The following is a 24,407-nucleotide window of genomic DNA, read 5'->3' as shown; positions in this document are numbered from 1 at the left end:
CCCCTCAGGTTGGGTTAGACTAGAGCTAGAGACTAAGTTTAGAATGAAAAGTGAAATAGTTAAGGGGAACCTGAGTAAGAACTTCTTCACTCAAGAGGGTGGTGTGAATCTGGATTGAGCTGTCAACAGAAGAGACAGATGCAGATTCAATTGTAACATTTGACAGGTCTGTATACATCCGAGTGCAGGTAGATGGTTCTAGGCTGGCACAACCTTGATGGGACAAGGGACCCGTTTCTGTGCTGCAGTGCTCTCTGGCCCTATATGGGAGTACACCCAATTGAATGGCACATCTACTATGCTGTTGGATTGAAATAAGTTAGCAAGAATTTCTAAGCACGTAAGCCTATTCCACCAAAGTGAAGTTTTATTTTGAGCATGGAATACTGCATTTTCTATATTGGAATATGTCCCTCAAAATGAATAGCAATCATTCAAAGTAAAAGTTAACCTTCAATTTTGTAATATTTATCAAATTACCCAATGTAAATTGTGCTATTTCAGCTATCACATCTCAAATTCTTTTCATACAGTATGTGCTATTACTTAGTTCAGTTTTGACAGATTCTCCATTCAACTTCTTCTTAAAATTTCAAACTTAAAAAGTCTCATTTTAGCAAATCACCCACTTCAACCACTTAAGCAGTGTAGTATATTGGGTAATTGCCCATGCATTGTGCAGGATTACATGACTCACAGACCAGCAGTATGGAAGCATTACTGTTTATTTGTCAACTGTCTAAGCACAGTACAAAATTTTACCAGTCGTTCATGTGATACAGGGCTTTAACATAAAAACTATACCAATCTTAAAGCAATATTGACACCTCACACTAATTTACATGTCACAAATCTGTGGAATAATCCTTGACTATCAACATATTTCTCTCATCAAAACTTTCACAAGCACTAAACTTTCACAAGTATTAAATTTTCAAGAAGTATAGAGAAATTAATTACAGGTAACCCCTGCCTTAGGAGGGAATTGCATTCCTTGAAACTGGTTCACATTGTGATTTTCAGTAATGAGAAGCTGCATGATTCACACATGCGTCAAGAGTTGTCAAGTTGTGGGGGGGGGGGGAATGTTTAAAACATTCTTTTACAAATCCAAAGAAAGGATTTTATTCTATATCTCAAACTTTTGGATAGTAATTTGTAAATTCTCAAAGGGCAAATTTCCATAACCAGAATGGCCATTATGAATGGTTATGGCAGTGTGATAGTTTTGAAAGTTTACTGGACCCAATTTAAAAATACACAGCGATCTCACATTTCCATATCGTCATCTTATAAAAAATTGCATATGTTTATGTTCAATGTTACACATGCTCAATCATTTATTTACTTAAGAGATGTTTGTGACAATCATTAAATGACTTGAACACTTTGAAATGGCTGGAGCAAGTTGTAATTTTTAAAAACCAAAACTAAATAGATAAGGGAAGGGCTCAGTTTATTGGAAACTTAAGTTAAAAGGGGTAACAAGATTAAAAGGCATTGCACCAGAGTTGAAATACAAAATTAAACGTCATCACCATAAAAGTTACCTGTATTTTTCTCTCCACATACACTATCTGATTTATTTTGCATTTCATGTGTGTATTGTAAGATTTCCAGCACCTGCAATTGTATGATTTCAGGGTCTTCCATAGAGGCACCAAATTTGGGTCTTAGATATATGAGGGGTAATTGATAAGTTCGTGGCCTAAGGTAGAAGGGGTCAATTTTAGAAAACCTAGCACATTTATTTTTCAGCATGGTCCCCTCCTACATGTACACACTCAGTCCAGCGGTCGTGGAACATACGGATCCCTTCTTTGTCGAAGTGGTCCACAAGCAGGGATGATTGATAAGTTTGTGGCCTCAGGTAGAAGGAGATGAGTTATACAGCTCTCGTTACATGCACGTGCAGTTCAACTCTTTGAGTGAAAATGTAGAAAGTTTGAAGTTAATAACATCTCCTTCTACCTTAGGCCACGAACGTATCAATCACCCCTGTTGTGGACCACTTCTGGAGGTCCAAGACACTGACTTCTACAAAGAAGGGATCCGTATGCTCCACGACCACTGGACTAAGTGTGTAAATGTAGGAAAAATAAATGTGCTAGGTTTTCTAAAATTGACTCCTTTTACCTTAGGCCACGAACTTATCAATCACCCCTCATACTACAAGTTCAGCCTTCAAAGACACACAGGATGGGTAAATTGTAAGATTGAGCAATCTCGTCATCCCCCTCCCCCCCCCCATAGGGCCATGCAACAATCTTGTTTTAAAACTGAATAAACTGTACTCAGTTCTTCTCTGAAGCAATTACTTTGCACACCATTCATTTTAAAATCATACCCTTAACACCAGTAATGCTGATGGAGCAAGCATACAGTAGGTACTTGCAGTAAAGGTAATCTTGAAGGAGTTTATTATATTGAGGAAGTAAATCTGGCTTACAAGATAAAATGCAATTGAGAGAGTTATCTTAACTTATAGTTATCTTATAGTTCATGTGATTGTTGGGAACAAATTAGATTAAAATAAAATATATTCTTCTTTTTTAAATGAAACAAGCTTAATTAATTCACACCACCAATCCTGTGGGAACAGCGATCACAACAGAATTTTGTATTCCCTTCCCGGTTTGATAAAATAATAGAACCAGATAAACTGGCAAGGGATATGAATAAAGAGAAAGTACTGGATAAGCTCTGGAGACTGACAAATAACTTGGATTCAGTAGTATCTATTACGGTGATGGTGATAATCTTCCAATGTCTCCTGAATTCTGAAACAGTTACAGCAAACAAGAGAAAATCTAGATGCTGGAAATTCACTTACAACAAATTGAAACTAGCAAATGCAGCACAGCTATTCAAGAGGTTGAAAGAAAATAAATTTTGTGGATACAAGTTGTTAAGAAGTGCTGGAATCTACTAACATCAATGTGGTTAACATTGGAAAATCATAAAGTCGACAGAGTTCTTGTAGTTTTTGAAAGGAAAATTATGTTGGTGGGGGGGGGGGGGGAGTGTTAAGATCTTTGAGGTTATGTAATATACTTGATGCCAAAAAAAAATGGAGGGGAAAAACCAATGATTGCAGTATATCTAGGTTTTAAAAGGCAATAAAGTACCACATTAAAGGTTATTAAATGAAGTTTCATAGAAAGGAATAATATTTTAATGTATGAATGAAGGACATGAAACACTATGATTAAACTGTTCATCAGTTTGATTATTAATGATGAGCTATTGCCATATGAAACACCTTGGAAACAAAATATTCCAGAATTTTTGGGCAACAATAAGCTGCCCAAGTACACTACCTCCCTGTCAGCAAAGTTCACACTTAAACATGAGCAATATCTTGTAAGATTCTCCTGATCCTTAACTAAAAATGTTAAATGTAAATCAGAACACAGATTAAATGTTGAACAAAGGAGGAAATTAATCCTTTCATAACAAACAACTTAGCACATCTGGCTTCTGAATCATGTATCTGGTCTAGGACAAAAATTGCATCTTGTAATCAAGTTGTATGAATATGTAATAAAATCTTTTAGTTTACTATTATGGATCCCACTTTCTACAAAAGTGGATGCATTTTTTTTAAGAAAAGAGTTACACATTACAGATATCAGTGCATTAAATAATTGAAGGGATCAGTTCTTTACAAAATGAATAATAAATACAGGATCTATAGATTTGCCATTTAGCAATGTAATAATTTAGCAAAAGCAGTTTTACACCATTCTCAGTCACAGCCTCTTGCTTGATCAATAAAGTTAATTTACACACTTATTCAACTCAGACATTCCAGCCACTGTATTTATTGTCTCTTTTAATAGTTACAGATGAACAGGTTCACTCCATATACAATTACAAGTACAGTTTTTACAGCTTGTATTACAATACATCACTGCCATATTTACAAAGCTCTTATGTACATAAAATTTTCCAATTAATTCAGTGCAATGTCAATATTTTTTACAAGAATTTACAAGATGTAATGTAGTTACTCAGATAATTTAATAAATTCTTCAGTTATTAATGATTTAATTTAATAAAAAAGAATATTTTTCAACCATTATATCTATAATAGACTTGTAAGAACACACAATACAGCAGTAGATTGCACTACTTGCCCTTATTTCAGGATTGTGACAGAGAGGATGGTTTAAAATACTCATTTCTCACACAATCAATCACTCAGGCATTTTAAATTCATGTATAACGCAAAAAGAGGAACAATTGTGGAAACACAAATTAACACAAGATTGCTGATTTGTTCTTAACAATGTGCACCGATATGTTTACCAGAAATTTTAATACACCGAACTGTTTAATGTTAAGTGCACAAACTCTGCTGTGTAGATAAAGCAAGGTATGATTGATTGAATATCAAGCAATGAAACAGAGAGTTTAACCATCACTTTTGAAATAAGTTTGAAAACTGTGCAACACTGACTACAATGACAAAAATAAAGAGATAAATATTACATTATATTGTGTTTGCCAATGTTCCTCTTCCATTGAGCTTAATTAGTAGTCTCTATACAATTACACATACATTTAAGATCATCAAAGTAGCTATAGGATGTTGAAGTATATCAATAAAAATCACATTGGGTGGGAATTGCAATAACCTCTAAAGGCAAAACACTGTTCATTCATAGTACCTAACTCTAGAATTCAAATGCCGTTCCAGTTTCAAAGATAGCAAAATAGGTCAGCAAATCATCTGTTTCTGTGAACTAGGATTTGTTTGTGCCAAGAAAAAAATTCTGCTTTAAAAAGTATTGATGTATACGGAGGCTTTGCAGCTCAAGTAATGACATCAAGTAAAAAGTCCACACAGGCATTAAAATAACATAAAATAAAAATGTATTATATCCAAAATAATTGTAATGCAATGCAGGTTTAAACAAAACCAATGGTATTTAGCAATGCTGAAAATGCAGTGATATTTAGATGCAATACTATTGAACCTTCAAAATAAGGTTTCTTAAACTTTGAACTAAAGAAAAATAATATACAACCTAAAGATAGTTAAGCATATATATTCATAATAAATATGAATCGTTAACAGGACAAAATATCTAGACCTCAGAGTAGCAACATGTGATCTACAAAATGTCTTTCTTGTTTTAAGGGTCACAGAAATCAAAAGTGTGAAAAATTCAAGAAACAAATTAAACTTTGTATTACCTTTTTAAATTATTTAAGTTGATGCTGTGTGATTCATTGTTAGTTTTATGAAGAGTTCAATTGATCATGGCACTTATTTTGTATTTTTTTAAGTTGAGATATGCATTCTCCAGAATTTTAAATATTAGTTTTCCTACCACTATATAACCACTAAAACACAAGCTGAAGTAGTTTAAAAAGGTAATAAATGTAACTGTTCCATGAACTATTCACTCAAAGTTAAGGGAAAAGGTAGTCCACACAGATAGTTATAACTCTGTTAGAATTAATATGCTGTAGCCCAAGTTTTAGTGCATTTAAATTTCTTCCTGGCATGCTACCATTCTGGTCTTGTCAACACAATGCATGAAACCCAAACAGTTTAAAGGAGGTAGCAGATCACATTGGCTACTGATGCAAGTTGCAAACAGCAACTAGTGAGAGAGAAAAAAAAATAATCGCAATTACCATCTGTTTTCAAGAACTTTTACATGTTTTTCTTGTGCTTCATCATCACAGAAGAATTTGCAGAAGCAGCATGTTTTCAGCAGAAAACCTGTCCAACCCTGAAATTCTAAACTTGGAGTGTTTTGTTACCAGTCTTTCAGCAAACATGTGGCATCTGGCTAATGGAAGAACACATTCATTGCAGAATACAGTATTTTTTATAGTCAGATTCAAAATCTTCATCCATACTACTAGTGTCTGCCATTTTCTTGCCTTCTGTCTTTGGCAGGAACTGTGCATAGTCCACACCTTGTTGTTCATAGAAAAGGATGTAGGCAGAGTCAGTATCAATTTCATCAGGATGTACTTCCTGCAAGAAAAAAAAAGGGTTCCTTTAATGGTATACACAGCAGTGAAAGAAAGACAAAGTTAGAAAAAATGAGGCACAAGGGTCACAAGATAGAAAAATATCCACTAAGTTGAGTCACTAATTAACCAAGATTGTGGCCTCTGTAAGTGTAGGAAGGTGGAAATTAGATAATAGTCTGCAAAATGGCCTCACAGCTGCCATTGTAATTAGGAAACACAACTTATCTATTTATGTTTGAAAAAAAATGCATTCTAATGATAATAAAACTGTGAACAGCTCAACTGGTTCCCATTCATTCCTGCATGTCAGTCCCTTGAAGTCCATCTACCTTTAATTGAATAATGGTATCACAAAGCCTTGGATCCATGAATCACATCAAACCTCACTATGCGCTCTTAATTTCCAAAAGGTACACTTAGATTTATTTTACTTATTAGCATTGCTGTCAAAACTAGCAGCTATTGCCATTTCTTGAGATAATTGAGATGAGCTAATATACTTCACTGTTTTAAGCTTTAGCATTTAATTAAGAAATACAGAAACAATTCTCCTTCATAAACTTACCTTGCAGCTACTATCATTGTAACAGTACCACTTTTCATTGGGGTTTTTGGCATACGTGACATAATGGCCTCCTCCCAAGATTCCTGAATGGCACTAATAAATAACAGTAATGTAAGTATTATTTTCGTTACAGACAAAATTTAGATTATAAATATACTATCCTAATTAATTACACACATCACAAATATTTACCATCTTACAAAAAATAACACTTGGAATACTTGGAAAAAGAAATGAATAAAACTAAGGCAATTTTGTTACAGATACTTCTAGCCTGCTGCATCTCCATTTAGGCTTCTGGAATTTTGTGCAAAGGAACATTCACTTGGTAATGTAACTTTACTACACTGAATGTAACACCAAAGAACTGAGATCACTGCAAGACAGAAGAAGAATTAGGCCATTCAGCCATCGAATCTGCTCTAGCATTCCATCATGGCTGATTTTAGATTCTCTCTCAACCCCATTATCCTGCTTTCTCTCCATAACCTTTGACATCATGACTAACCAAGAACCTATCAACCTCTGCTTTAAATATATCCAATGTCCTGGATTCCTCAGCCATCTGTGGCAATTAATTCTACAGATTCACCACCTTCTGGCTAAAAAAAATTTCTTCAGATCCCTGGTCTAAATGGACATCCTGCTAAATAGCTGTGCCCTCTGATCCTAGACTCACCATCAGAAATATTCTAATCACATCCATTGTATGCAGGCCTTTCAATATTCAATAGGTTTCAATGAGATCCACCCTCATTCTTCTAAACTCCAGTAAGTATAGGCCCAGAGTCAAACGCTCCTCATAGGTTAACCCTTTCATTCTCAGAATCATTCTCGTGAACTTCCACCGGACCCTTTCCGATACAGCACATCTTTTCGTATAAGCCCAAAATTGCTCATAATATTCCAAGTTCAGTCTGACCAATGTCTTATAAAACCTCAGCATCACATCCTTGATTTTATATTCTAGTCCTCTTGAAATGAATGCAAACATTGCATTTACCTCCCTTACCACCAACTTAAGCTGCAAGTAATCCTTTAGGGAATCCCGCACAAGGACTCCCAAGTCCCTTTGCACCTCTGAACTATGAATTTTCTCTCCATTTCAGAAATAGTTTACCCCTTTATTCCTTCACCCACAGTGCACAACCATACCCATACACTTCTCTACACTATATTCTATCTGTCACTTCTTTACTATGAAGCCATCAACACTGTCATCCAAATCATTGACATATAACATGAAAAGAAGTGGTCCCAATACCCCCGTGGTACACCATTAGTCACTAGCAGCCAACCAGAACAGGCCCCCTTTATTCCAACTCTTTGCCTCCTGCCAATCGGCCAAACTTCTATCGATGCTAGTTAGCATCTTTCTTGTACTACCATGGGCTCTTATTTTATTATGCAGCCCCATGTGTGGCACCTTGTCTGAGGGCTTCTGAAAATCCAAGTAAACATCCACTGACTCTTTGTCTGTCCTGCCTATTATGTCCTCAAAGAATCCAACAGATTAACAAAGAAGAAAGTCATTGAAAATTACCATGGCACAAGGTGCCAATTATTCAGTGAAATAATTTTTTCAACTCCTCTCAAATCATTCTACAAGTTAAATATATTCCTCCAGTTAAAGATCTTTGATAAAGGAAACTGGCCTTTATAATTATGTTTTTGAATTTCAATTTTAAACTTCTGGGAGTCTATGATACAAAAACACAGTCTGGAAATTCTCCTCATAATTCTAAATTTTTAACGCTAACAGCATCCATGCAAATCTCCTCTATTCCCTGATGAGAATCGTACAAAGTACTCTAGCTGTGGCATAAATGTTTAATACAGTTAAATCATGACATCCTTGCTCTTGTCAATTACATAACTAATAAAAAAATCTCATCACCCTAGCCCTGACTGAATTCTCTTAATGAACCATCACTTTCTCCCATCTTCAGCAGTGAATACCAGTTGAGGATTGTTACAGAATCTTTTGATACTCTGGTCTGTCCTGCAGTCAGCCAATCCCCCTCTCCATACAAAAGTTTAAATTGTGGATGATCATTTTCTGGAATATCCTCTCCACATAACTGTCAGTTATCCAGTTCCCAGTAGTTAAGTTAGAGACTCCTTGTCACTACCTCTCATGGCTGTGTTCTATGTTCTAAGTCACTCTCTCACAAATTCCTTCGCTCACTAAATTCTTTTTCCTTATACTCAGAGGAAGTTGCACTTTGTTAAAATGTACCAAGTTTGAAAGGGTTTTGTACATTCGTATCCATTTAACATACACTTAGGCTTGATGGAGATATGCCACATGGGGTTAAGACAGATGGTAACCAGAGGCAAATTTGCTCTCTTCAGAAATTAATAAAACAGTACAGCAGGGAAATGGTGAAAATGCTCACGAAGCCTCAGATAAAATGTCCTACTGAGTTATATGCTGAAAGCATTTTCCTACAGTGACAAGGATGATATAATATTGACCACAAGCTATCTATAGGAACTGGAGTAGAGTAGAATCAATGGAAGTTGGACACTAATGTAGTACCTGAGATCTGACAGCCTGGATTGACAATAGAGAAGTATGAAAATGAATTTTTGAAGCTTTTTAATTGCTGTGGAATTGATCAACAGGATTTGTTTGCTGTTATTTAATTAAATTGAGGTTAAGTTTACTTGGTAATGCAATTAAAATTTATAAGTTGTGACTAAAAAAAACAGTTGAAGCTAACTTTAAAATTCAATGCATTGCTTTCAAAAGGTACTGCGCCATGATTAACAGTCCTTTGTCTATTCATTGAAAATTATTTTATCATTTTGGAGAATGCTTCCTTATGTTATCTAATTATCATAATCTCTTAACCCAGGTAACTGGGTGGACTGGAGACTATAAACTGTCATTTTTCTATTATGCAAAAGCCATCTGTTTCCCAGTGCATTGCAAGAGGAAATGCTGAACATCAATTTTTTTTTTAAAAAAAAGGTAGCTTGAAGTCAGTCAAGTTTATTTTTATATTAGTGGTTTCTTCAGAAAGTGCATTTCATTAGCTCTATAGAACTTGAGGAAAAGACCAAGTTTTGTGCCACTATTCAACTTGATAGATTCATCAGTATCAATCAATGATATCAGCTTCAAAGTTCAGAACTTCGCAGATTCACAAGGAAATGGTTTAGATAAAAAAATAAAAATAAAAAAGCAGCAAAGTTCACCATTTATAAATCTTACATTTATGTATTATACATTTCAATATTTGTGTAACAATGAGAAAACTTATTTGGTTTACTCCATGCAATAGATAAAAAATTACAGCACTTACTGAAATTGCATACAAGTTATATAGAGGGTTCGAAAGGTTTGGATCTCTTTGGTTATCTGAAGTTACATCTTCATTTGTGCGGTTTTCACACTCTCCATTACTAATACAACTCCCAAATCCATTCTGCTGTTTTTCGTGACACACTCCATTGACTAAAATCAATTCTGTATTTTGTGTTTTCACAACTTCCGGAATTATTCCCTCATTGCTCCCCTCAGAGCTCTTTGCCTTATCAGGGTCATCTACTAGTTGGTCCAAGTGGGCATTTCTAACATTCTTTATCTCCAATATTTGATCCACATTACAGTTACTCTCTTTGCTGTCATCCAGGTTTTCTTTACTGTTCGAAAGTTTGTTCTTCCCAAGTTGTGATAAACGTAGCAGTCCTCTGCTTTTTCCTTGTTTGGGACTGTTTGTAGGGCTGTTGTTTTTGCTTGATGAATTATTCTTATTTTTTCTCCTTGAAGGTGGAGATGCTGAAGTTGAAGACAAAAACTAGAGGTAAGCACTTGCATTGCAACAGAAAGTTTGTTCAGTTCAGCACCTCTGACTAGGAAAATAAATGCACCTCACTTTAATTGCAAGGCTAAATGAAGTTTTCTTTTAAACAGCTGTGACTATTGATTTTTGTAGAAATTCTTAACTTTATTTATATCTCGTTAATAAATGCTTAATTGAGAAACATGCAATTACAAACTAAATGAAACTTTAAGTAATAAGCATTAATATAATAAAACCAAACAATATAGTAAATTATAACAAGCATCAAATACCTTTCACATTTAAAATGCCCAAGTTTACACCAGATTGTACTCCAAGACCGTCACCAGTTTCCGAATCCTGGGTATTCCTCAAATCTGATTTCCTTAGCTCCATTTGTGCAGTCTGCTGTTCAGTTTGCATTAAATCACGAGGTACCAAAAAAGCACCAGGGTCAAAACCTTCTCTGGGGAATTTAACAATCTTCTGTGATTTAATCCAGCGGCCATTAACAAACTGGAATCTTTTCAAGTGAATTATCTGTTGAGAAAATGCATTATACAGTTAGTATATAAAATGTTTTATTGGTGAATTGTTTTGGGCCAAATAACTTAAGATTCTTAAATATTATTTATCACATTAAATACACTAGAATTACCCCATCTGCATTTACTGTCAAAACTTATTATCTATAATCTTAGGTAAACAATGTTTTTTTTTGTCTCTCAGAACCCGCTTATCTTCTTGCACGTATCAGTCAGTAAAACAACAGTAAAATTATATTATAGAAACTAAAAGGTTTGAACAAAATATGATTAGGAATAATCAGCATGGCGTGCCTTACAAGCCTGATTGAATTTTTTTTGAGGATGTCACTAAACACCTTGATGAAGGTAGAGCAGTAGATGTAGTGTATATGGATTTCAACAAGGCATTTGATAAGGTACTCCATTGCAAGGCTTATTCAGAAAGGCATGGGATCCAAGGGGACCTTGCTTTGTGGATCCAGAATTGGTTTGGCCACAGAAGGCAAAGGGCGGTAGTAGACAGGTCATATTCTGCATGGAGATTGATGACCAGTGGCGTGCCTCAGGGATCTGTTCTGGGACCCCTTCGCTTCACAATTTTTTATAAATGACCTGGATGAGGAAGTGAAGGGACGAGTTAGTAAATGGTTGGGGGTGTTGTGGATAGTGTGGAGGGCTGTCAGGGGTTACAGTGGGACATCGATAGGAAGCAAAACTGGGTTGAGAAGTGGTAGATGAAATTCATTTTGGTAGGTCAAGTACAATGGCAGAATATAGTGTTAATGGTAAGACTCTTGGCAGTGTGGAGGATCAGAGGGATCTTTTGGTGCAAATCCATAGGACACTCAAAGCTGCTGTGCAGGTTGACTCTGTGGTTAAGGAGGCATATGGTGCATAGGCCTTCATCAACCGTAGGATTGAGTTTAAGAGCAGAGAGGTAATGTTACAGCTTTATAGGACCCTGGTCAGACCCCACTTGGGAGTACTGTGCTAAGTTCCGGTCACCTCACTACAGGAAAGATGTGGAAACTGTAGAAAGGGTGCAGAGGAGATTTACAAGAATGTTGTCTGGATTGGGGAGCATGCCCCATGAGAACAGGTTGAGTGAAGTTGGCCTTTTCTCCTTGGAGCAACAGAGGATGAGAGGTGACCTGGTAGAGGTGTATAAGATGATGGGAGACACTGATCATGTGGATAGTCAGAGGCTTTTTCCCCAGGGCTGAAATGGCTAACATGAGAGGACACAGTTTTAAGGTGCTTGGAAGCAGGTATAGAGGAGATGTCAGGGGAAAGTTGTTTGTTTTTTTACGTAGAGGGTGGTGAGTGCGTGGATTGGGCTGCCAGTGACAGTGATGGAGGCGTATACGTCAGGGTCTTTTAAGAGACTCCTGCATAGGGACATGGAGCTTAGAAAAATAAGGGCTATGGGAAACCCTGGGTAATTTCTGAACTAAGAAGGGCCTGTATTGTGCTGTAGGTTTTCTTCTAAAATTACTTTTACTTTTTAAATATGGAGGAGTGAAAGTTATTTAAGTCTGTGTGCGCTTGATAAAATTAAGAGCCTTTATTCTCAGTACCAATATTGGTGGAAGCCTCCAGAGATCAAGCTTCTTTGTTGCCAGGCGATGAGTTTTGCATTTGGAGCAATAATATAGCTCATCCTCCCCCAATTCCTCCTCACTGGTGAAACCCCGGAGGCAGCTGTCCAAATTAATAGGCTCTGCTTGTGCTCGTCGACTCTGCTCAACACTTTCATGTTCCTCACATATCTGACAATTTAAAACAATTAAAAATCATGATTAATCTTAGTCTTCACACATCGTTGCATAGTTGCCAGTTAGAAGTTTGTGTTAGCATATGCATTTACTGTGTGCTGTTGTCAGACTATTGGAATGGCAAAAAAAAAGAAATATGAAATAAAAACAAATTCTACAACTTGTTACACTGCTATGGAATGAATAAAATATTTACCCTCTCTTGTGATGTCTGATATCGAAGGTGTAAAGCAGTTGGATCCCAGTCAATGGCTATGTAAGCATTCCCAACACAAGCTCTTTCATTGGAACATTCGATCTTGCACCCCCTGCAGAATCTGCAACAGCCAAAGTACAAGCATGGTTTAGACGAAGAAATATACTACTTGTACTACTGGTAAAGGGAAATCACGTACATTAGGAGAAGAATTTTAATACTTTCTGCATTTTCTTTATTTTGAACAATAAAATACTTGATACTTTTTAAAATAAAGGTAGATTTGTTTTCATTTTCAATATTTTATCTTTTGCATACAATGCCAGGCTGATGGCTGGCTGTAAGCAATTCACCAGTCTAGTTTTAAAGAGAACTTTGGTACATTGGTGTGTATCAGATTTCTACTGCAGTTAGCATGGATCTTGCTAATGGGACAACGACCACATAATACTGATAACTTAGCAACTGAGCAGCTATCATACAAGGTTGATCCTATGAACCATATTCTCTGGTTTGAAAAATGCATATACTGTATAATCAACTGGATACTAAGCAATGACCTTAACACCACTTTACCAGTTATCATAAATTCTTGATAAGCTTGCAAAAACTTTAAATGATTTTAATTCTTACCTGTACCATGAACACCACGAGCAGGAATTTCCATCTTTATGAACAACTCGAAGAGTGAATGGATACTGATAGCCCATACTGTCATCACTAGAAGAGAAATATAATATTAATCTTTAAAGAAGCAAATGAAGCTTTATGAAGTAAATTGATTTAAAAAATAATTACAGCATAATCTTGAAAATCAATGGATAACGATTTCAAAAGATGTGTAGGGAATGCTCAAATAAAAACAATATTCTGAAAGAAAAGAAACAATATGGGTTGACCAAACTTAAAATGGAGCAGATTGTGTAGAAGACAATAGAGATTAGTTTATCTTAACAGAAACTATTAGCATGAGATAAGATGAAACAAGCTTGTATTTACTTAAGCGCTCATACATCCTCAACTCCAGGTCTATTTAAAGCAATTAAAACAGCAGAACATAGTTTGACAATATAGTTAACTGCTTGAAAGTGTAGAATGAATGGTAGCAATACTATCGGATTAATTCTGCTCCTGTGTCTTATAGTTTAGCAAATTCTCTGGTTAAAAATATTGTCATTAATTTCAGAATATATGGCTATCAACTCAGATTCCAAATCTTGGACTGCAATAAATGATCAGTGCTTTTCTGCCAACATTAAATGGGGACAACAAGGATATATGTAGACCAAGATAGTAGGAAAATTTATAATTATAACACTGTTCTTTCAGTTTAGATTATACTTTCATATATTTGAAGTTGACTTGAACGGATACCCTTTGATTCCAAAGTAAGAGTTTGACAAAAGTAAGACAATGAGGAGTTGAATTGGATAGATGATCGATTGTTTACTGCTAAACTGCAGAGATCTTGCCTAATATTGCCATGCTGCATGTCACTATGAAAATCAATGTAAGTGGCAACAAAATTAGTAGAGGTTCAATTCTATCACCTTGATGGGTAAACTACCAATAATTCTCCCTCTTTTCAAACCATTACAAAAGGCATTTGCATTGAATGGCAAATAAATAGATTCCAGGCAAAATTTGGAATCTGGGAATTCAAAAGATTTCTCTTTTTTTGGGATGAAGGTGAACAATGAGATGCAATAAAAAGTATTGCATCTGATCAGAACACTGAGCTTAGGCCACAAAGTGCCAAGTTTATTGTGGAAAAACAACTTAAGGCGGCAAGAACGATAGGAAACAGCTGGTCTGCTTGCTGGTACACAGAAACATGGTATTGATAAACAGATACCATATTGATAATACACATGCTTGTGCGTGTCAGCATATAGAATTGTGCTGATTGTTGTATGAATAATATACTACATTATGTAAAAATGTTTCAAATCAAATTATAAACTTACAGTATCATAATTTTCAATACAGACCAATTACAATGGGATGAAGGTACTTAAATTTGTATCTACAAGCACAGGTATATCTTTCTAAATTTATTAAAGAACACCTGTTTTCACAAATTTCATCAGAGATAGAAAGAGCATCATGAAATAAAAACAAAATCAGCAAATAAGAGAGAGCGAAGATTAAAAAAAAACCATAAGATATAGGAGCAGAATCAGGCTATGTGGCCCATTGGGTCAGCTCCACCATTTTATCAAGGCTGATCCAATTTTCCTCTCAGACCCAATCTCCTACCTTTATCCCTTAATGTCTTGACCAATCAAGAATCTATTAACTTCTGCTTAAATTTAATATCTAAAAACCATGAACATAACATGCGTTCCTCAGATTTTAAATAAGATCTCCAGATTTTAAAAACATTACTTCATTGCTGGATAATAACTTAATGTGTTGGTTATGGTGTAATTTTATTTACATGGTTACCCTATAAGTCTGGCATTTTTAATGAAAATACTGAGCCGAGTGAGTGCTCTCTGTGAAATGGAAGAAATTGCCAGCCCTTCAAGAGTTTGCATGTGTGGTTTAAAAGAAACACAGAATTCCTAGCATTGTGTATTCATGTTCCTCCAAAAAGTTTTATGTCTTCTCTTAAGAACGCGAGATCTTAGACTAGATGCAACATTTATTTTATGTGAAAAATCCACCATCTAATCCCCTGAAGAATGTCAGAAGAAATATCATTAGAAAAGCTTTTACTGCAGTTCATGTAAACTATGTTAGAACTTACATCAACTAGTAAAAAAAATACACTGAGGAGTGAAAATTAATATTACTTGTACTGACCAGTCTTGAGCATGGTTGCTTGCTTCCTGAGGTGGCAAAGGACTGGCAAGCCGTGACACCTGTATCCATACAGAATCATAGAGGTCTTTCTTGCGTGTATGTATGGTGCAGGGTACAATAAGTGGCATACCAAACAAGCTGGGGCGATTTTTCTGGGAGGACAGAAAATACAGTTCTGTCCGCATCTGTATAAAAGATAAATAATAGAATGAGCCAGGTTGCACACAAGATGTGCTGTTACAATGATACATCATTGGGTATTAGGATATAGCAATGTACCTCTGATGATCAAGCAAAAGCAAAGAAAGGGGAAAAAAAATAATCAATATTGCTAAATTTTTCAAGGGATGAAAAATAGAATCATACTGAACAATTCCCAAGTCCTCATTGGTCAATCACAGTTTAACAAAGATAGATTCTAAATTTTGGCAATCAACTTCTCTCAGGAGGAATGCCATCAGACGTTGTAGTAACTTCAGCATTTGGTGTTCCAATAGATAATTTATAGATGTTACAGGTCAGCTATATCAATTTAATGATGAAATAAGAAGATGACTGAATGAAAGTTGAGGTTAAGTGGTAGAATTAAATACCAAAATTACCAGAACCCAGTTTGAAAAGTCAGATCTCCAAAATTCACAAAAGATAGAGTAACTCTTCAGTGAGGCAAGTAAACTGCTGGAAACTGAATGATTATTGGATTATTCTACATTCTTTATCATCCTGTCAGATATAACATTGCGTTTTAATTCAACTGATGTTAAATGAGAAATCACTTCTTTAAATACACTACAACACTTCAACAAGATTTACGACATTGATGAATAGCTGAATTTATTTTACTATATTTGACAGCACAGTTCATATTGATACACATGGAATACAGAATTGGTTTTGAGATTATAATACAAGGCTAATGTTTATTTCAATTTTTAAATGGTAACTTTGTTTTGAAGAAGTGCATTACCATTTTTCTGTGAACGGCAATGATGTATCCTATGAATGGATTATCATTAACCCCTGGCAAATGTCCATTAGGTAGTCCATTTGAGAGACTCTTCTCATTGTCAGCTGGCACCTCAGTACTAGGAATTCCATTCGGAATCAGATTTGGCTTCATTGGATTTGCATTTGAAGACTGGTTAAGCCTCCCATTATTCAATGGCACCTGGGAGGAATCTTACAAATAGAAGAAAACAACACTTTAATAAATAATGCAAAATTATTTCAAAACATATTGCATTCAAATAGTTCCTTGTGTTACTTGTGTCATAGAGGGCAATCAAAACTAATTGTCTTACAAATGGTTCCAAATACTTCTCACCACCTTCAGGAGTAACCAGCTTGACAAAATAATTATTGTGTATAGGAGAGCAACTCCAAATTGTTTGTGTGAAATTACCATTTTCACAGCAATATTAATCAACTTAATTAACAGGTTACTGGTTCAATGAGAACAGCAAACAACAGTGATAGGGGAACTTCAGAGCACCACGTTAAGCCTTTTAATATCACCAATCCATATTACCACAATACAGTTGCAAATTGACATCATTAGAAATTACACTAATGCAAATGATTGAATTTTCCCATTTGAAATTTCCCCATTTAATTAATCAACAATGCTAATGCCTGCAACCTGTTAAGTCTTTTGTGGATTTGGGTCTGGTCCAGCATCTTTAATTTTTATTGGTCAATGAGGGAAATCTCATGACATCAGGTTAAATGTGAGCATAGAAACTTCTTTATTTTTGCATGCAAGCTGTCCTTTTGAACATCACTTGCAAGAGCACAGAACATAAATCAGATGGCTGATATTTTTCAGTATTTGCACTAATCCTAACAAATGTTTACTACCTACAATTTATCCATATTCACAACTATACCCATGCACATCTCAATGGAATATTACCTGTTTGTACAGGAGAAGTGGCTGAGGTTGGTGATCCTGGAACAGGGATCTCAAAAGCACAAAGGTAACCATTTGCTGACAGGCGCACTTTCTGGTTATCCTGAGGAAAATTCTGATTAAAACAAAAATCATTTACTAGGTTACAGCTTATTTTATATTTCTATTAATTAAAAGGATTGTAATTTTATTTTAGAAAAATCAGAAGTTGTGCATGTTCATCAAATATTACACCTGACCAATTTATGACTATTCTCCAGAATACAGCTAGATTAAGTTTATGCTTTGAATTTCCCAAATTGTATTCTACATCAACTGAAGGCCTACATTCCATTAGCTGTTTGTTTTGAGAGGATTCCATTAAGAATTTAAATCTTAGTTTCAACTCAATAAGCAGCACAGTTTATGTAGGAGCTGTTCAATGCACAGTTGTTTCTGAAACACGAAAAAGGATACTCACTTTTATATTGGAACCATGAACCTCTCCCAGCAAGATCTGCTCTGATTTTAGTCCACATAACTCACTTAATTGCTTTTTTAAACCAGTATATTTCTCATCCACATTCAGTCGTAAACCATATCGGACTGGTGTTGAACCATCTAATTTGATAACTGAAAGAGAAAGTATTGACTTATCAGATAAGCAAAACCTTTACCATTTTAGTTTTTAGCAACATAATCCAAACATTAATCCATTCCTTCAGTAGAACTTTACTCAATCTGGAGGTTGAAAAAGAATCAAAATGTTCCTGGGTGACTTTTTTTTTCCTTAATTAGAAGCTATGGAACATCTGAATACATCTGTCCTTTAATGCCTTATTCATCATAAAACAGCAATTGTTTAGGTAACAATACAAAATAATCATTGAAGATCTACCTAGTAAATAAATGGAAGCATCTTACAGAGTGTTCATCTTTTCATTCTCTGTAACTTCCTGGTTTTCATCTGCATATCCACCAACCACTCATCCCGTATTTCTTCTTTTACAACTTTAGTCAATCCTGAAACATGACACTGCTTCTCTTTCCTGCTGCCTCAATTCTCCAATCCCACTTCCACTGACTACTGTCTTAGGTTTGCTACACATCTCCAACAAAGCTGAAGGTTTCCATCCAGGTATGTTGTAACCCTTGAGACTTAATTCTGCATTTAGCAATTTCAGATACTCTTTTTTTCATGCATCAGGACTGTAATACAGTCAGCTTCTATTTCCCCAAAATGCTGTCTGATCTGAGTATTTCCAGCAATTGCTCTATTCTGCCCTCACAGTAACAGTATGTTGATTTCTTTCTTTTCCTAACTGCCCTCATTCATTTCCCTCTGCCTACATTGCTTCAGACAGGTTAACTATGATTATCTAGAAAGCACTGAAAGCAATTGCATCACCCAGACAATTTTGTCTTATCCTATCAGACATTCTTTTTGCTCTCTCTTCACTCATTCCCCTTTCTGCAGCTTAAAATGTACTTATTTTTGTACTTTAGCAGCTGTGACAAAAGACAATAGATCTGAAACATGAACTCTCTCTCTCTCAACAGATGCTGTCTGTCTTAGTGAGGATCTCCAACATTTCTTCTTTATATTCAAAAAGATGCTTAATAAGGTGCCATGTTTGGCATGACTTTTACCACAGACGTCTTCAGACCATCTATCAAAGTGATTCTGTGATGCAAAATGCCCTTCCTCTCTAGCTATTTATGTGCTTCAATCTCCAACATCAGACATTACTGCTTTACATTTCCATTTCACATGCTAAACACCTTTAAAAAATGGCAAATTGTAATTAGACTGCCAGATTTGTATAGCAAGTCCACACCCAAAGGAAAAAATTTGTTCTAATTCAACTCATGCTCTTTGAATAATTTTACTTTGTTGTATGCCGATGTCAACTCAAATGTTCTGAGCAACTTTTCTATCTAAGTTTTCTTACTATATTTTCAAAGTACAGAAAGACTGAGAGATGAATATTATAAATTATTTCTCTCCAAATGAGAAGGGAGGTATAAGAGGGAAGAAAGAAATACACAATTTCTGTTTTGACAGTTAAACAATTTTGGGTTTGCACAACAATGGCTCTGTCATGGAGAGAGTGAACAGCACAAAGTTCCTTGGTGTGCACCAAACAGGCGATCCAACCTGGATCCACAGCACCTCCTCATTAGTCAAGGCGGCACAACAGCATCTATACTTTGAGGAGCTTGAGGTGTGCAAGGCTCCTGCACCCATTCTAACAACTTTTGTCAGGAACATCATTAAGAGTGTCCTATCTGGCTGCATCATTGTATTGTATGGTATGGTATGGAATCTGTAATGTATTGGAATCAATACCAAAGGATAGTAAAAACTGCTGAGAGGTTTGCTGGGGGCTCCTTCGCTCCTATTAGTAACATTTACCAGGATTATATGAAGATATAATTGAGAATCCTTACCACCCATCCTGCTAACTCTTTGACCCACTACCATCAGGGAGGTCACACAGGAGTATCAGGACCAGGATTGTCAGACTGGGTAACAGCTTTTTCCCTCAGGCTGAGAGACTAACACCGCCACCAAGGTCTTGTTACTAGGACAGCGAGCCCTTTACCGTTCACCTGTGCTGTGCACTACATGCATTTTGAATTATACTTTATTAATTTATTTATGGTAATACTTTGATTGATGTTCTGTGTGTGATATATTTTTTGTCGGTGCACCATGGAACATTATTTTGTTTGGTTGCGGATATGTACAGTCAGATGACAATAAATGTGGACCTGAACTTGTTTGTTTCTAGTTATTTTGTATTAAGAAGCCACAGCAACTTTACAAACACCATCTTGCAGGAAGACTGAGAAAACTGGTGTAACAAAGGTAATTATTTTATTAGCTTTTCAGTTTATAGGCATTGCTGGCAAGGCCTATATTGCTAATCCAAACTGGCCATCTCAGTTCTTCAATCCCACTCTCATCACTGTCTTAGGCTTCATACGTAACTCCAACAAAGAGGTTGTAACAACAAACCTGTTATTTCTAGGTGTAGAAAGCTATCCATTGGCAGAGGCAAAGACAAAAAATTGAATGGATCAAATCGAACACTGATGTGACCACACGTTTTGCATTTGACTTGTGATTTTAGCTGCCCGTGAAAAAGGTCAACAACAATTGATTTATTTCTCCTCAAGTGATTTTCCCATGCCTGCAAGGGTAAGACAAGTGTGAGAGCAGTGTTTGCCATTAGCAACATGATCATCAGGATCTCTTATAACCGTTAAAACATTCAGCTTTAAAGTATACACTGTGAATTGAAATGTTTTTCCCTTTAAAACAGAAGTTAGAAGAAAAAAATTTACAGATAGTACAGTTAAAAGTACTTATGTAGGAAGCATTTACACCAATATACAATTCTTACTTCATTTCAAATTTCAAATGATTGAAAACTGGAAAAGTTGCATTAATTAGCACGATAAGCAATTAAAATCCTGCCTGCTGATTATACACAGCAAGAAACATGGAATTATGTTTCATATTTCATAACATTTCTCACAATTAAATGCTCCACATGATTTTAAAACAGGATTCCAGTTGTTCTTACTGCAATTATTTCTGTGCAATAAACTGACATAATTCGTCAAATTATGAACACGGTCTAAACACAACTCTAGTTTTCGCCCAGATTCATTTGCAGATTAATGTTATGAAATTGGTATTTCTGTATTTTCTCAAGGTACACTTTTTTTTCTATTTTTTTCTTGTCCAAATGATCAAAAGGCAAAGAAAAAGATGCAAAATAAGACCCTTCCTGGTGATCAAAGGAGAGAAACAATAAAGTTCTGAAAATTCACTTTTAAAATCAGACTGTTAAAACAGAACAAACTGGCAAACTCCAGTTTATTGTTAGGAATGTAAAATCCCCAAATCACTCCAAAGACCATTAAAAACCCAGAATATACTTTGATTACACAAATTTTGTATTTCAAATGTTTCAAAAAGAAACCTACTGACCTCTGCTGCAACCTCAAAATCTGGACGACCATCACTGTCCTTCAATTCCACGTAAGGCTTATCGTGAACTCTGTTGAGGTCTTCATGGAGACCATCCAACAAGAATGCTAGAAGCTCCTGAGAGTCCTGTTGCTGGAAACCATTAAATCTTGGAGCATATTTTGCTATTGTCCACTAAAATATACAAATAAAATCCTTATGTTGATAAAAAGCAAACAAAATGCTTCTGTTGACAGTATTAATCCTTATTGTTCTCTCTCCTCTCTTACCCCTCCAAAAATCCCCTTTAGCATTAAAGCTTTATATTTAACCATTCATTTTTCAGGTTTGCAAAAACAAATGTCAAATCTGCACATTAGATGACTTCAATTCTGAAATTTTACCATTGTTACACATCCATCAGATTTCACATAATTAGGCCAGAAAGGATTATCTAACAGAAATAGTTAATGCAGTACAAAATAGCAGCAAACACATCAAAAATCAATTATTCCAAATATGCCTCATTGATTCTATTAAAAATTGCCAGTACCAACACTTCTGAATTCAATATGTATTGATTAAGTTGCTAATACACATAGGTTTTATTCCATTAAATATCTCATATTAATTTGGTGTCCTACCCTGAGTTTAAGTGGTGCTATATTTTTCTGAGTTCCACTCCACAACTCTTGGATAAGATCTCCATAACACTTGGCCATATGACCTTTCATTCCTAATGGATTAGCCCTGCATTAAATTACATACACAAATTACTTACAACAAACCAAAGTTATCTAATATTAGTGTCATGCAAAATTACACTGTAGACATTCAATTAAAAGTCAGGTGTCACTGGTTATTTCAGAGGCAATTACCCACTTTTGGTTGTAGTAACATTATTAATGTTGAGGACTCTCAAGGAGGCATTTAAAAAAGGCTAATGTAATAATCCAAACAGACATATCGCTCAGAATTAATTTTAGAATACTGCTGCATCTCACATTTCCCTTAACATGAGTATGTTGACACGTTACTTTTTGAAAAAAAGCATGATTTGCACATTTGAGTTCTGTGCCATTCACTTAGAAATGTGGATATAATGTAACAAATACAAGACAAGTGCTTTAGCCAAGTCCCTCGGATTCCAGTTAAATGGGACATATTGGAAACAATACGTTTCAGTTCATTAAGGCGGCTGCCCCAATTTGCTGTAGTTTCATGGAGATAGTTGAAAAGGCATAAAAAAGATAATATTAAATCTGACATATAAACTGTATCTATATATATATATATATATATATATATATACACACACACACACATATATATATATATATATATATATATATATATAATCTGTATCCTTTTGCCCAAAAACATTTTGTTTTGAAAACAGCTGTTTAAAAATCGCATTCATTACTAGAAAGAATTAAAACTTGAGCATCATATGCAAACTAATTATCTTGCTACAATTTTATCATTTAAATTTTTTGGCAATTCAATTCAAAGGTGCAATCTCATTGTACTGGAAGCCATTAAAAGGCAAAGTGCCATGTATGTTAGCAGTGCACTGGCCATGCTTGATATTATAAACTCAAAAATACAAGAAAGCAATATTGTATTGTACTGAGTACAGCTTAGAGATATGCTGCTGCAAATAGCAATAAACACAGTATAAGTTTATGGTCTTAGTGGATAAGTAACAAGTTTTTCACCACTTTCACTAATTCAGAGGGGAAAATTAGGTAGATCTTTTATCAGGCCTGATGTACTTGTTCAAGTATTTTAATAAATGCAACTTAAACATTTAGTGTAAAGTTAAAAACCTGGTTAACTCTAAAGAAAGCCCATCTTGTGGATTGAAAAGTTAATTCTGGAGTAGACCTTTTATCACCCTGGTTGTCTGCCTGACTTGCTTAGTGTTTTCTTTATTTTCTGTTTCTTCCAGCATGATCCCATGCTGGAAATGAGTAGGGTCCAAGCAGTGCAAGATATCTGGTCCAAGCAACCAACTGCACTACCAAGAAAGGCACTGACAGACACTAAGCCTCTACACTACATCCACCTGCCCAGTTCATAAGCTTGCCCTTTGTAGTTTATATTCTCTGCAATTTGTTTTCTCTTCCCCATTCTGACGGTCTTCAATCTGAAATGCTAACACTTTGTCTTTGCACATACTGTACGCTACCTCACCTTTGCGTTTCCTCCACTTTCTCCTTTTATTTCAGATTTTCCACAATCTGCATTTTTAAAATTCTAATTATTTTATGGGGCATGACATATAATCAAATTAAACAAAATATAATTGTGCCTTTTAACTGAAGTGTGACCACGGAAACTTTGGAAATGTATTATTGATTGCCTCCTCTGGAATAATGAAGACAAAGACGATTATAGACCATATAGTTAATTAGCTGCACTGGAATAATGAGGGCACTTCAAATGCCAATCAAAGGAGGGGGAAGAAATGAGTAAGAGTAATGTTAAAGAAAATAACAATTATATAATAATTGAAAAGTGGGTTTTAGTAATTGTTGACAAGCAGAAGGAAAATCATAGAGCTACCATTCTGACTTTTGAACAAATGAATCCTTAAGAATTTCAAACTTAATAAGTGATGTTATTTCTCCATGTGGACAATGCTAAAGTTAAGAATATTGAATTGAATTATCAAAAGTCAACAATATGGTTGATTGTTGTTATAATAGATCTAAGATGTGTGCTCATGAATTATTATTTTGAATTAATGGTACAAAACCAAATATAAATAACATTTAAATGAAATCCTTTAGTATTATTTTCAGCAATTAATCAGCTCTTAACAAACACATTTGACAGCTCTTCTCCGAAGAGCTAGAAAGATTGTAAGTGCTGA

At 35.2% G+C, this 24,407-nt stretch overlaps 1 protein-coding gene across 2 annotated transcripts in view; it reads right to left on the bottom strand.

Moving 5' to 3' along the window:
- Positions 1-3,720: 3,720 nt before the first annotated feature.
- usp32 (ubiquitin specific peptidase 32) overlaps positions 3,721-24,407 on the bottom strand; it is a 152,399-nt gene continuing 131,712 nt past the window's right edge. The window contains exons 21-34 of one of the 2 annotated variants that reach the window (XM_072242831.1): positions 22,174-22,279; positions 21,551-21,724; positions 20,570-20,744; positions 18,029-18,180; positions 17,572-17,683; positions 16,627-16,838; positions 15,660-15,844; positions 13,485-13,571; positions 12,852-12,972; positions 12,458-12,649; positions 10,647-10,893; positions 9,874-10,349; positions 6,563-6,655; positions 3,721-5,998 (exon numbers count right to left, since the gene is read on the bottom strand). In XM_072242831.1, the coding sequence (XP_072098932.1) occupies positions 5,825-5,998; positions 6,563-6,655; positions 9,874-10,349; positions 10,647-10,893; positions 12,458-12,649; positions 12,852-12,972; positions 13,485-13,571; positions 15,660-15,844; positions 16,627-16,838; positions 17,572-17,683; positions 18,029-18,180; positions 20,570-20,744; positions 21,551-21,724; positions 22,174-22,279 (2,506 nt within the window). In that variant the 3' untranslated portion in view covers positions 3,721-5,824. The remainder of the gene's footprint in view (positions 5,999-6,562; positions 6,656-9,873; positions 10,350-10,646; positions 10,894-12,457; positions 12,650-12,851; positions 12,973-13,484; positions 13,572-15,659; positions 15,845-16,626; positions 16,839-17,571; positions 17,684-18,028; positions 18,181-20,569; positions 20,745-21,550; positions 21,725-22,173; positions 22,280-24,407) is intronic. The other variant, XM_072242832.1, reaches the window with a different exon arrangement.

Source organism: Mobula birostris, chromosome 25 (genome assembly GCF_030028105.1).
Source record: "Mobula birostris isolate sMobBir1 chromosome 25, sMobBir1.hap1, whole genome shotgun sequence".
Classification (NCBI taxonomy): domain Eukaryota; kingdom Metazoa; phylum Chordata; class Chondrichthyes; order Myliobatiformes; family Myliobatidae; genus Mobula; species Mobula birostris.
This window is presented reverse-complemented; position numbering and strand designations above follow the sequence as displayed.